The following is a 13,845-nucleotide window of genomic DNA, read 5'->3' as shown; positions in this document are numbered from 1 at the left end:
GGGTCAGTGAGGGTGTATAGGCATATGGGTACTTCCAGCAAGAGTACTGGAAGAATGACTGCATTGTATATGTTCTTTAACCTTCTATGAAAGCTCCTCTTTAAAGGAAACTAAATGCAACTGTACACCTTACATCTGTGTCAGGCACTGTATCCAGGTTACCTCAGCATAGAGTCAATGGCCTCCTTAGCTCTGAACTGTGCTCAGGCTGTAAGTCTTTAGAATTACTTTATAAAGGAGCTAAAGACTTACTTTAACTACCAGTAATATAGTTTGGTTTCATATCAGTGTGACTGTCAAGTGTCTGCTGATACATCTTCATCTGCTGATCTGTCCAGATGTTGGAATCTGTGTATTCCACAGCATTTTTCATCTGCTTCCCAGGAGAGGAAGCACTGAAGGACTTGGATGAGGAACTACTGTCAACAGTATGTTGAGCAGAGCACTCATACATGGGGTCTAATGCAGTGACTGAAGATCCAGTGCATGCTGATAGAGCTGTACTGGTTGTGAGAGGTGGCCAGTGAAGTGTTAGCTCTCTGCTCCCAGGTTTCAATCGTACTTACCATGGTCATTAAAAATACACTCTAACTGAAGGAGTAACTGGTTCAAATGGTAATGGGAAAAGGTACAAAGGAGCGAAAATCCTGAGTTAAGGAGAGAACATCAGCCCTAACTCTGACTACTCTGAGTCTTGATTTGTTCCTTGTGATGGATTGCAGGTAGGTTTGAATGTAAAATGCCCTCTGCTTGACTGTCCAAGTCTCATGTTCCTGATTACTTTGTTTTAGTGACACTTAAAGAACTGTGGGCTGTTTTCTTGGTGGAGGAAGGAGTGAACTCTTTACAGCTCCTTCCTCCATGAGGGGTGTACTTTGTACATCCTCGAAATGCAGTTCCTCAAGTGACCCTTATTGATTTTAATGCTCTAAAGAAAGTCGATGTTGCATGTTGTGTGCTGAGCCTGTATGACTTGTCCAGGAAGATGCATGATCACCTTCCATGATCTGAGATTTATTTTTTTCCCTAAATACCTTTTCCAAAACCTTAGCACCTGGAATTCTCTGTTCATACTCATCTCCTATCCCATGTCACCATAGAGAATACAAATGGAAAATGAGCTAACTCATTTTTCTTTCCAAGACCCTCTTAGCATGATGTTCGGCTGGTAATTTCAGCTCTCTGCTACCTGAAACATGCCTTACTGGTTCTATGAGAAAGTTCCTTGACTTCTAAGCCTCTCTGAGCCTGTTGGGTTAGTCTCATATGTTTTAATAACAGCCTTACCTTTATTTCTGAACCAGAAATCACATTTAATAAACTGTACAGCATATACGGTCCTTAAACTGGCTCAGCTTGGAATTTTCTACCTTTTGCCTTGTCGCTGACAAAAAAATACATCTTAAACCCAGAAAGAACAGATGTACCCTTTGTCTTCTAAATATAGATGCCATTTCTGGGCCAGAGTTTTATATTAAGATCTCTGTTCTGCAGAAAGTTTTTCCAATTATGGAAGACGCTAAAAGATGAATGTGCAAATAAAGCTGCAGGTGTCTTCATCTTATGCTGATGGGGTCAGCTCTGCCAAAGGAGGAGTTTCTCTCTTCTATTGTGCAGAGATTCAGCCTGGGTCAGTCTTTCAAAGAAAACTGATAAAATACTGTTAATACTCTGAAAATGCCTTTGGACCGCTGAGCTTTTGAGAGCTTAAAGATGCCTCATAATGTTCTTTCCCAGTGGGCAAGATAAATCATAACTCCTGGTGTGGAACTGCCTTTCAGTTGTCTCTTTACCCGCTTAACCGGCTATTTTATGTGGTTCAGTTTTAAAGGTGATGAAAAGTCAGGATGCTGAAGGGCACTCCTGGGAAGTAAGATGTGGGCATTGTAGAATTATTCAAGCTCCACTGGGTATAAAAAGAGGAATAAAATATCTGTCCTCATTGCTTGGTTATTAGTATCATGGTAGCAGAATCCCAGAAGCAGTAATGTGGTCACGATGAAGGCATTGAACACACTGGCATAAAGAGGCAAAGTCTTTTGTTCTTACTGCTGGGTGGTATTTACATGCCTTTTTTAGCTCATTATTCAGAGCTGAATGACATACGTTACCTCAGGAGCTTCTGAGAGCTCTTTTGGATTACCTTTCTTAGAATAAAAATGAAAATAAGAATAAAACACCCCTTATACCCCCCCAAACAAATCAACCTTTCATCTTTTTGGCTTTCTTTTCTCACCCCCAGTCTGTAGTCATGTCCATCACTGAATGGTATGCAGGTTGGATCCCAAGTCACAATGGATTATTACCCATCTGATGACTGTTAGCTGATATCATCTTGTTTGATGGCAGCCTGTTTCCAGCCTGGCAGGGTCTGTTCTTTCTTAGGCATAAATTGTTCAGAGATTCATTCTTCCACACTTTTCTTTCAAACTGCCCATCTGTGGTCTTCTGATGACCTCATTGCTATAAAATGCAATGTGGAAAGGCAGTTGCACACTCAGTTTCTTTTCAACCTCCTTTTGTGGCATGGTTGAAAGCAAGAACATGATTAAGAGAGGATGAAGGTGTGAGGTGGGTTTTTACATCTACATCATTTCCATTTCCCTCTCTTCTCCCTAGCAAAGTATGGCATATTTCAACTCAATAGCTATTGGATTTCCTTCTGTGTAGAGAGCTTGGGTAAAACAAGCCCATCTGCTCTGACCTAGCCAGCATCCTTGCAGCAGGCTGACAGTGTGTTACTCAGAGTGGACTTGTGAAACTTTCCTTGTAAAACCGAGCCAGCAGCTCCTTGGTATGCTTGCTGTAAATACAGACCTTTTAATGCAGGGAGGTGGTCGTAGTCTGTGGTTCTGTGCTTACATTAGTCATTCTGACTTACTTTTCTGTTCTGTTTTGTTTCTTTTTGTCTTGTCTTCCTCCAGTACACCTCCAGCATGAGAGCCAAATACCTCGCCACCAACCAACCTCGTCCAGATGCTGGCAGTGTGCATTAAAATGAAAAAGCAAAAGCAAAACCCACACATGCAGTCAGACTAAACAATGTGCCAACTGCTGTGCCCCTGTGCTGTCCTCGTAGAACAATCCTGCTGTTCTGCCCAAAATCCAGTGCAGCTCCTCCTGTTTCTCCAGTCCAGACCACCCCTCCAACCTGATACCTGTCCACTGGAGTGGAAGCTCCTTTTGAATTTAAGCCTTCACCTTGTTGTACCTGCCTGATGTGCAAGAGAGCAAGCACGTGCAGGCAAGCCACTGAGAGCACCCAGGCAAGTAACTGGGTCCACCACTGATTAGAGTAGCCTATCTGAAAAAGTTGGTGAATATCTTCTGTTCCCCCTTGATTTTGCTCCCCTTCTGTTCCCCAGAGGGACTCAGTGAAAGATGGTTGTGATCTTCACTTCTGCAGTGGGATCAGCAGTCTGTCATACACTGAAGAAGCCTATGACTAGCATACAGTGAGGGAATGCTGAGTCAATGCACAATGCAGCATTGTGGTGGGAGTCCTTGGTTTAGTGCCCTGTGTGAGGGAGGAAGGAAACTCCTGCCTCATGGTGTTACTGCATATCCACTGTTATTTGGGAATCCGGGGCTCTTCTAGAGCAACCTAGTCCTCTGCCCTGGTTAACTTTAAAAAGAAACATTTAGAAAATGCCTTTTTCATTCCCACTATATCTGGCTTGTGAATTCTTGAGGAGGAGCAAGGGGTCCCAGCACCAGTGAACTACCCTGTCCATTGCTCTGAACCTGACCTCTCTGATCCATCAGGGAAGCCCAGGTATTTGCAGATGGCATTCTGAGTGCTGCCTTTCTGAGGCCGACGCACAGATCAAACAGGAGCCACCCACCCTCTTGGTGCCAAATTTTTCCAGGAAAAGACCTGTAAGACTTTATGGGGAATATTTTTGCACTGAAGAGTTTCAGCTCTCTGATGCTAGATCTGATGGGACAGCCGGCTTGCAAAAGCAAGAGAGGCTGGAAGCAGCAATGGATTCATAGCAAATGCAAGCTCTCCCTGCAGGAGTAACCTGTGAACTCTGCTGGACTTTCTATTTTCTTAAGAAAAAAAAACAAAAATCATGATTTACAGCACAGGGTTGCTGAACTGGCATTGAAGGAGGTTTTTGGAGCCTCAGTCCTAACAAAGTCACACCGTTGTCAGTATATCTTCTGTGTTCCAGGGTCAGAAACATGAATGACATCTGGAGAACATTGTGACTGTCAGAAAAAGTTATGTTATTCTATTTCATTTCATTTTGTTTCTCAAGGCACATTGCTAACCACTATCTGACCGTATTAAGGCACATGTAGGGCATTTTTCCTAGACGTGAGGCTTGCAAAGGGGCAGTTGGAGTGCCTGAAAGAGGGCAGCATTCTCCATTGGTGCTGTACTTCCCACTGAAGAGCAGAGCTCCAAAGGGCACTGACAGCTTCCTACTGGAAGAGGAGACTGCCTCTTGGGAGGTACTGTGGAGTACTGCCCTTTCAGTACGGTAGCTATGATGTTCCTTTTTGTCTTTTTACCTCTGAGCATGGGCATCTTAGTGTAGCTGCTGAGCATTACATTAAAGAATTGGCAGAGGAAATAAAGTGGGAAATGTCCCTCAAACTGGAGTTGAGCCATTGGCAGAGGCAGTTGGTCTTCACCTCAGTGATGTTCAGACTCTGTGTCTGTTTACCCCATGTTTTTGCTCTGTGGGGCACAGAATCTACCAATCTGCCTTTACTCCAGTCAGTTGCCTTCTTGCAGTGAGTAGGAGTTGCTCCTAGCAGGTAGCTAATGCAGATGATGGATTCTGCTGTAGGATGATACCAGTTCTGTGGAAGAGCAAGCTTTGAGACTTTTACTTAGAAACCACTAATAGACTGCAAAAGCTGTAACCATTTAATGGAGTGAGGGAAACAGGAAAGAGGCACCACCATGCAGACAGGAATAGAAGGTTTTGGAGAAAACTTCACCCTAACTCTCTGGAAACAGGATTTTCTTGCTCAGGACTGAGTATGCCCTTTCAGACATGGGCTTCACACTGAAACATACCTCTGTGTTATCAAATAACAAGGGCAGGGAAATGTAGTCACAAGTGGTATGGAGAGACACTGTGGCTCATGAGCACCATTTCCACCCTGTCTAAAAGCCTACCAGAAGAGCTGGTGTGCAAGCATGTGGTGTGGTCAGCTTTGCAGGGCTCAAAGCGCACAACTGCTATGTGAGGGGAAATGAGCTATTCCCCTTGCTTTGAAGAAAGAAGCAAGAGCCATATAATCCTTATCAAGACTGAGTTGTTCTGCCATCATCTCTCTTTGCAAGGATGTGCTCGGATCGCTACTTGCACTATCAGCTCTAGGGGAGCTGCCCTAAAATCTGTGGCCCTATCCTGCTCATTGAAGGCAAGTGTTTTGACGGCTGGAGGGTGTGAGGAACCCTGTGTAAACAAGTGCTTCTGTATATTGAATTTTCTGTATACAGAATGCATCCTGAACATGCGTATGACTGCACTTTGGGTTGGATCTAAATTGCCACACTGGTATTGTCTGTGCCAGCAGGGCTAACAGGGGAGCGAGCCTATGCCTTTGTGTTTGCAGCATCTAATGGAGCAGCCACCTTGACTTGCTTCCTTCCAAGGTTTGGCATAGCCACTCGTAACACCCAGAACAACTTGTGACGAAGTTTGGGGCTTGCAGCAAGGCACAGATGTGGAGATATGTGCTCTGTGACTTCAAAACATAACTGGAAAGAATGTTACGGAAATAACATTTTGCTCTCTAGAGGCCAGCATAACGTGACTGCAGTGTGAGCTGTGTACCTTTGTCCAGCCAGCACTTCCTTTACTTGACATGGATATTGCACTTTTGTAAAGCATCCTGGAACTCTGCTGCCCCGCTGCATGCTGTGCAGAGCGCTGGATAGGAAACACAGACAAATGGGTTTCTTTTTGGTTTATTATTATTATTATTACTACTTTTATTTTTTCTTCTTTTTTTTTTTGTTTTTACTGGAACCTTGAGCAACAGTGTGGCATTCCTGCGGGCTGGTCTGAACAGATCTGCTGAAGAACAGATGGCCTTTGCCTATTCTTATGGCTGCGACACAGTCAGTCTCATCCATATGGTCACATTCTGTCTGAGGAGCAGACTTTCCAAAGCCAAGGTCTCCCAGGCTCTGTGCCTCCCTCTCGGGTGAACAGCAGGTGCTATCTGGCGAAGACTCATCTGTTCTAGATGGCATTCATGGTTGAGGGAGTCCAAACTCTTCAAGCTGTAGGAGGTAAAGCTGTAGAGACTTCTCTCTCTTCCATTGTGTCTCTCTTGTTTTTAATGTGACAAAATGCCAAGGCCATATCACTTGGTGTGTCCCAGCTGACCTTATTGGAACATTACTCTTAATGTTACTGGTTGCTATCAAAAGGGTCCAGAATTCAGGGGAGATGAGATTGGCCTCTGGACACTTCACTGACTGCAACGTGGAAGGCAGCTTGTCTGGTTGAAGGTGACTACATCAGTGAAGACACTTCATGTTACTTTTTCAGAAGCACAAATGTGGCCATTGGCTTGTCTGGTTGGCTTGGTTTATTTCCACTGCATCATCATGTGTGAATGACACTTTCTTTCGGAACTGAGAACTCTTCCAAGCACACAAACATCTCCACAATGTGAAATGTAAATAGCATGTTGGACTCTCGCGTCCAGTGTTCAAGACTGCATTGTAATTGTAAAGGAAATCGAATCAAGACTTGGCTGTGAATTTCTTGTGCTGTCTTGGGAATATAACTGTAGTGTTTGTATCCTGTATGTATTATTAAACTGAGTTCATTTTATGTGCTGATAAAAGGGTTCAAGCTAAGGTTTTTAGCGTGCATCCACGTACCCAAATGTGAAGGATGGAGTGCTCCCTTCCCCTCCTGTCCTTTTTCAGTTTTCTCCATTTGATAGGTGTTAATTTTCCGTGTACAGTCATCTCAGCCAAGATGCAAGGGTGTTCATTTGAGTGCTTTGATGGGGACACAGTGCATGGGGTTTTAAGTGATCCTAAGTTAGGATTTCCAGAGCTGTTCCTTGAAAATACATGAAAAAGTTTGGCCTTCCTGAGAGTAAACCCATTTCTCAGGGGGCTGCGTAGCCATTGCTCACAAGAGCTTTGGATGCTGCAGGGTGATAGCAGACAGGAGAGGGTGGATAAACCCTTGCTTCACTGCTGGTCCCACCTTTTCCTTCCAGCAGCAACTGAAATACCATGCTGAGCCCTTTGAAGAAGAGAGGTGTCTTGGCTTGTTGCTTGTGGCCACCCAACCTGATTCAGGAGTAGATGAGATGGGAGCTAGGGAGAGGAGCTAGCTTTGAAGTACTTCCTACCTGGCGACCAAGGAGAAGCCAAGGACTTCCCCAGCTCAACAAGTCTGTGTTAGTGTAACACAGTGAATATCTCTGGGTAGGAAGGGAAAAGACCTTCAGGGAGTAGATCTAATGGCTTGAGAGGACAGACCTGACCAGACTTCATTTGTACCTTTAAAACCAGGTGGCTTCTTTCATCGCAGCCTGCTCCCCTTTTCTAGATACTATTGTGTGCATGCTATGGATGGCTTCTCCAGGAGGCCTAGAAGTGTGGGATGTTTTGGTAGCAGCTTCTAGGTGGCTAGCAAGTGATCTGTGCTTTTTGGGGGGGATCTCCTGATGGTGTTTTCCAGCTGGAAGAGAAAAGGGATGGGTTACTGGTGGCCTGGAGCACCCGGGTGCTCATCCAGCCCCTGCAGCTGCATGCATGAACAAAGTGGAACATAAATTGATGTACAACCAGAAAGTTCAAAACACTCCATTCCTAAAGAGGATAACTGTAGCATGAAGCTCTTAGGTGCTCTGCATATTTGATACCACATTGCTCCTCACTATGCAATTCCCAACTCCTTCCTTCCTGTTCCTCCTCTGATCTCACACCAAGACTTCTCCAGGGGCCTCTACCCAGGAGGCCCCTCAAGTCCCAGAAAAGCTTCATTCCCTTCATTGTCCTCTGCATCAGGTCCAGCTGCCCAGCATCACGTCGTGTGCCTCAGGTCCCTTGGTAACGGGAGGCCCCATGAGTTCTATTCACATCATTCAGAGGGAAGTTTATTTTCTTGGACACTGTGCACAGAAACCTACTGGCGAACATGTACCTGGCCTTTTTGTAACTCTTCTGTTTGTTCTTCTTAACCATAATGGTTGTATATCATACCACTTTATATACATATAATATATATAAATATATATAATTTTTTTTAAGACTTTGGACCTGCTAGTTCCTTTCAAGTGTTCCTGCACTTACCCAAAACGTTTTTAAATTGTGAGGATTAAAGAGGATTGAGCCCATTTTCTTTTTTGTATCTTTACTTTGAATTCTGTAGTTCTCTTGATTGTAATGTAGCTATTTTTTACTGTAACTTTTTGGTTTGCAAATACTAAACAACAAAACCTAAATGTAATTTCTGTGGTTTCTATTCAGCTTGGGTTTCATGTTTTAAAAATAAATGATTTAAAACCACTCTTCCTATTGATTGACTCTTACTTTCTCTCCCTTTTTATTCATGGATTATTATATCCTTAATGTTTTCTGTTCATAAACCTGCCTGAATGTTGTTACCTTCCATATACGGGGGTAGAGCCAGGAAGATAAGATGAAACCCCACTTGCAGCACTGGTTGCAGTTCTGGTGTCCTCAACATAAGAAGGACATGGAGCTGTTGGAGCAAGTCCAGAGGAGGCCACGGGGATCATCAGGAGCTGGAGCACCTCCTGTATGAAGGAGGTATGAAGGCTGAGGAAGTTGGGGCTGTTCAGCCTGGAGAAGAGAAGGCTGCGTGGAGACCTCATAGCAGCCTTCCAGTATCTGAAGGGGGCCTATAGGGATGCTGGGGAGGGACTCTTCGTCAGGGACTGTAGTGACAGGACAAGGGGTAAGGGGTTAAAACTTAAACAGCGGAAGTTTAGATTGGATATAAGGAGGAAATTCTTTACTGTAAGGCACTGGAATGGGTTGCCCAGGGAGGTTGTGAATGCTCCATCCCTGGCAGTGTTCAAGGCCAGGTTGGACAGAGCCTTGGGTGACATTGTTTAGTGTGAGGTGTCCCTGCCCATGGCAGGGGGGTTGGAACTGGATGATCTTAAGGTCTTTTCCAACCCTTACTATTCTATGATTCTATGATTAAAGAATCATGCAGTCTAATAGCTAGTAGAGGGTGGAAGGAATAAGAGTATATGTTTATATATGTATGTGTATATCCCTACTATAAAAATCAAACATTAGTGTCAGTCCTGCACTGTGAGATGAAGCGTGTGCACTGGTATTAGCAGGGCTGCTTTCTTCCTTTGCTTCTAGGTCTCAGCCTTATCTTGTTTCTGTTAGAAATCCCGGACTTGGGGATTTCTAATCCAGTTTGAAGCCTGGGCAGTTAAAATGGAATTGGAGAGCTTCAGCAGAACCTCTGAAGAGAAATGATCGCTGCAGATGTGTCCACTGGGGGAAGCTGCACTAATCGTGCTTCAGATACGCTGTGGATTGCATCCCCCTTGAGTGGTCTGTGCTGGGGGCCTGGGAGGCTGAGGATCATAGAATCATGGAATGCCATGGGAGTTACAGCTCCAGCTCAGCCGCTGCCAAAGCATCCCCCTTCCAGCTGATGAGATGCACGTACGTGCCTTTGGTAGGAGGCCGGGGAGCTGGTGCAGCTCAGCGTGGGCTCCTCTTTCTCTTCTCTGCCCCAGGCTATCGTGGGTTTCTTTTTAGTTCTTCATTTGTACTGTTCTCTGATCGCAGGCCCACTCTGCCACATCCCTATCAAGTAATGAACTAAAGCCTCTACCTGCCTGTAAATCTTACCTTCTCCTGATCTGTTTTCTGCCTGATCACACCAGCCAGATCAAGGGATTGCTCTCCTGCCTCTATTGTGCTGTTCTTGCCCCTGTGCTCAGCCCATCTCTTACCAGTTGTGTGTCTTTGGGAAGCTCCCCATCACCAAACAGCATCTCCTGCCTTTGTGCCTGAAGTAGAGCTCTAGGACAAAGGCTGGGGGGCAGCAGAGCAGCTCCTTGAACATGAGCATGGGTATTTTGGGGGGAAGAGGAAACAACTGTGGCGTGGAGTGGGCATGGAAGAGCGTCTGGGCAGATTTGGGTGACAGCAGATAGCTCCAGCAGTGCTGATCGCTTTGGATCCATTAAAACAGAAAGTTCCCAAACTACCCAGTGATGCTGCCCTTAAGGACCCCACTGATGGTCCTGGATGTCACTAAGTGGCAGAGCCAGTCTGAAGGCTGCTGAGAGAAGACCACATCCTGCGGCCCTGGACCTGAGCTGGGCTCCGGGGTACCTTTGTGCTGCTGGTGCCATGGGATTGTGCATGCACAAGTATGGCCTGTTTCCTTGGGAGGCCGGAGTGGTCTAGGCAATAATTTAACTCTGTTAATGCTGTGCGGTTTTTAAGTGCTTTGTGCTTTTGTATGGCTGAAACTCACACCCGTGCTCTCGAGCCCTGCCCATCAGTAAACCATAGAGGGCTTCCTGCTCTGCCTTTCACACTCATGAATCATAGAATCGTAGAACGGCTTGGGTTGGAAAGGGCCTTAAGATCACCCAGTTCCAGCCCCCGTGCCATGGCCAGGGACACCACAATCTCCACAGACACCGTTTTTCCTCCCTTCATTAATGATGGACAAATTTTCCTTCCCTCCTGTTTTCCACCTAGAGGAGGAGCCCACGTTCTCCATCTCCATCCCTGCTCCGAGACGATTGAACGTGCTCTCTGGTGCAAAGAGCCTCGAGCAGTCAAGGGAATCTGATGGCGTGAAGGAAAACAAAGCCCCCATCGGAGTCAGCACGTAAATATTTTACCAGGTTTATGGACTCCCGCGGTGGGATGGGAACATGGAAAGGCCGCTTCCCTGGTGACCTTTCCCAGTGCTTTCAAGCCTTCTGTCCCCAGCAGCCGCGGGCTTCGCTTGTCTCATTGCTCTGCTCCTGTGCCAGCGGGAGCAGGGCAGGGCTATGCAGAGCTGGGATGAGACAGAAGGGAGGCTGAAGTGTTTGAATAAACCTTTGCTTCTGATCAGCCTTCAGTAGTGGTCCCTTAGATCTCTGCCCTCAAAGATAAGGCAGGGAGGGATGCCCCGGGGAGGTGCTTTCAAACAGAATTGTTCCTGCGGTGTGCTGAGCTGTGCCAACGGGAGCTCTGGCTCCGGGAGCTGCCGGTGGGTTGGCAGCTGGAAAAGCAGCAAGCAGAGCTGGGATGCAGTTATTGACTACGTGTCCCCACCTCCTGTCACCTCTTGGGGTGGGAAATGGCCCATGCCACAGGTCATGCTTCCTGCTGAGTGCAGCGCTCTGCGTGCAGCATCCGGTGCTGATGCTGAAGCCTGGATCTGCGCAGCTTCTTCCATTGAGAGCTGGATTCATGGTTCTCCTTTGGGAGGGCCCTGCTGGAACTCTGACTTGCCATGTGTCCGGGAAGGCAGCTGACGCTGCATCTCATCTTCTCTAACCCCTCCTGAAGCATCCTTGTCCCTTCTTGGGAAGGAATGACACCATCTCCCCATCCCACACTGCTGGACCACGTCTGCGTTCAGGAGGTCATAGCCTTTCCTTGTACTGCAAGGGAGGCCGGGACAGAAAACAGTGTCGGCTCGGAAGGATAAGCCTAAACAGGGAGACATCGATCTCTCTGACCACATGGGGATGCTGAAGTCCTGCTATTGGCAGTAGGAAGGGCTTGCAAAAGGAGGCAGACACAGGCGAGGTGAGGGGAGAGCTCCTCCACACCCCATGGCTGCAGCCTGGCCTGGGCCACCTTGGTCACACTGCTGTGCCCTTGTGCCATTGCATGGTGGAGAGGGGATGGATGCTGGCAGGAGCTGAAGGGCTTTTCCTGCTGTGGCCGATGTCTCTATTGCTGCAGGCAGGGCCATGCCTTGGCTGTGCAGGCAAAGAGGTCTTTTCCTGGGGCAGGAGGGGTTTCTCACCAGGACCTCAGCAAAAATCCCTGCTCAGGGACTTTTTAAGCCCTCCTCGGTCCATGAGGGGGAGTGGGAGGAAGCAGAGCTCCATTCTCACCGCGAGGTGTTGCAGATGCTGGTGCCGGAGCCCTTCTCCCGCCCGCTTCCTCTTCCCACCACCGAACACCGTGGGACCTGGTGCTTGCACCCCATAAATCACTTGGTCACTCAGGATCTGCTAAAATGCGGCTGCTCTGGGGCCAGTGGATGGGATGCTTGGGCAGGGAGCCAGCGTGAACCCCTGCTCCCCAAGGGGCTTCTAACTCAACAGCCCACCTAAATGGTGGGGGGGCTTACTGGGCTGATGTGGACATGGCTGGAGCATCATTTGGTGCTGACCAAAGAGCACACTGCATTGCTGTGTGCTCTTACTGTTAATCTCGGTCCCCTAGCTCAGCAGGGACGGGTACAAATCCAGCACCATGCCCATGGTGAAGCCCTCCTCGTATGGGAGGGATGGAGGGGGACACATCTATGGAGGAAGAGAAAGGAGGCCCTGGGAATGGGGCTGCTCGGTGATGCCGCAGCTTCAGGTCTCATCTGGCAGTGTCGTGGGAAGCGTTTCCAGCTGCTTTTAAGATGCTCGGTTCATCTCCTCCTCCCATTCTTGGCTCGCCAAATGGCTACAGGAGCTGGGAGGCTGGGGCAGACCAGAAGCAGCTCTGGGGAGGGGGGGAGTTGGTTTTGATAGATTCAAAGCCGGTCTTAAAAGTCAGGAAGAGAAAAATAAACTCTGGAGGGCTTTGGGGTCGTGTTTCTTTTAACCACCTGCAGATGATGCAGGTGTGGGAAACAACAGAAAGGTGGAAAGAAATGCAGGGGATGTGGGTGATGGCCGGGAGCTGCTTCTGAGGGGCTGCCTTGCGCACCCCAGCGCTGCTCCACCACTCTGCTGCAGGGCTCTGCATCTTCGCGCTCCAAGAGAGATGATTCTAATGGGGGCTTTAGTGGCCTCCAGATTCACTGAGGTTTAGGGGTGTAGCTCATGCCCTCACAAGTACCCAGCATCTGAATCAGGCAAGTCCCAAAGCTGCAGCTGGAGCCGTGTGCGCATTGCTCAGACCCAGCAATCCGGCTGCTTTCATGTTCCTTTCCCACAAATATTCCAGTTTGCTGGGCCAGAGCAGCTGGAAATGGCTCTTGGAGCCGATTCACACAAGTTGTGTCAGCTCCCGACACCCCCTCTCCCATCCCAAGCCTCAGCTATTTCTCACCACTGTCCGTGCCAGGTTGGGTGTTCATCCCATCACCACACACAGCTCCCCGGTGGGATGTGCCCCATGTCCTGAAGCTGCGAGGCTGGGAACATGATTCACACCAACCCAGGGTAACCAGTGGCCCAAACGCAAATTAAAACCAAAAACAAGGAGGTGGAGGAAGCAAAACAAAAAGGACTTCGAGAGCGCCTCGCTCTGCCTTTCAATGCTGCAGCCACCAGGGACCGGGAGAGCCTTTGGCCTGGAGCATCCCATGGGCACACTGGTGTCAGTAGCAGTGGTCCCTAGCTAACAGCAGTGTCCTCACCCCAGTGCCGCGCAGCTCCATCCAGAAGGTACAACCGCCTTATCGGCTGCCTGGAGAGTAAACAGGACGTGGCAGAGCAGCGCCGGGGTGCAGATGAAAGCAGGCTGGCCTGGCGGGAGCAGGCTTGGCTTTTGTTTTCCTTTTGGTTATTAATGCCTCTATTTATTTACTCTTCAGCCCACGGGTAGGAGGGAGCAGGGAGAGGCTGGGAGACTGGGGTAGGGCAAACTGGAGCGAGGGGGAAACTGGTGTGCTGCCTGCCCCTGCTCCTGAGGGTCCTGGGGGGTCAGTTTTATTGCATCCAATTATT

The 13,845-nt window shown here is 47.9% G+C and overlaps 1 protein-coding gene across 5 annotated transcripts in view; it reads left to right on the top strand.

The window, feature by feature from the left end:
* Positions 1-11,071, top strand: part of TTYH3 (tweety family member 3) — an 81,323-nt gene extending 70,252 nt beyond the window's left edge. For 2 of the 5 annotated variants that reach the window (XM_065684538.1, XM_065684535.1), the window contains one exon: positions 2,925-8,509. In XM_065684538.1, coding sequence (XP_065540610.1) covers positions 2,925-2,940 — 16 coding nt within the window. In that variant the 3' untranslated portion in view covers positions 2,941-8,509. Of the gene's footprint in view, positions 1-2,924; positions 8,510-10,708 lie in introns of those variants that run through there. The other 3 variants (XM_065684533.1, XM_065684537.1, XM_065684536.1) reach the window with 2 other exon arrangements.
* The last annotated feature ends 2,774 nt before the right edge of the window (positions 11,072-13,845 follow it).

Source organism: Lathamus discolor, chromosome 6, assembly GCF_037157495.1.
Source record: "Lathamus discolor isolate bLatDis1 chromosome 6, bLatDis1.hap1, whole genome shotgun sequence".
NCBI classification, from domain to species: domain Eukaryota; kingdom Metazoa; phylum Chordata; class Aves; order Psittaciformes; family Psittacidae; genus Lathamus; species Lathamus discolor.
This window is presented reverse-complemented; position numbering and strand designations above follow the sequence as displayed.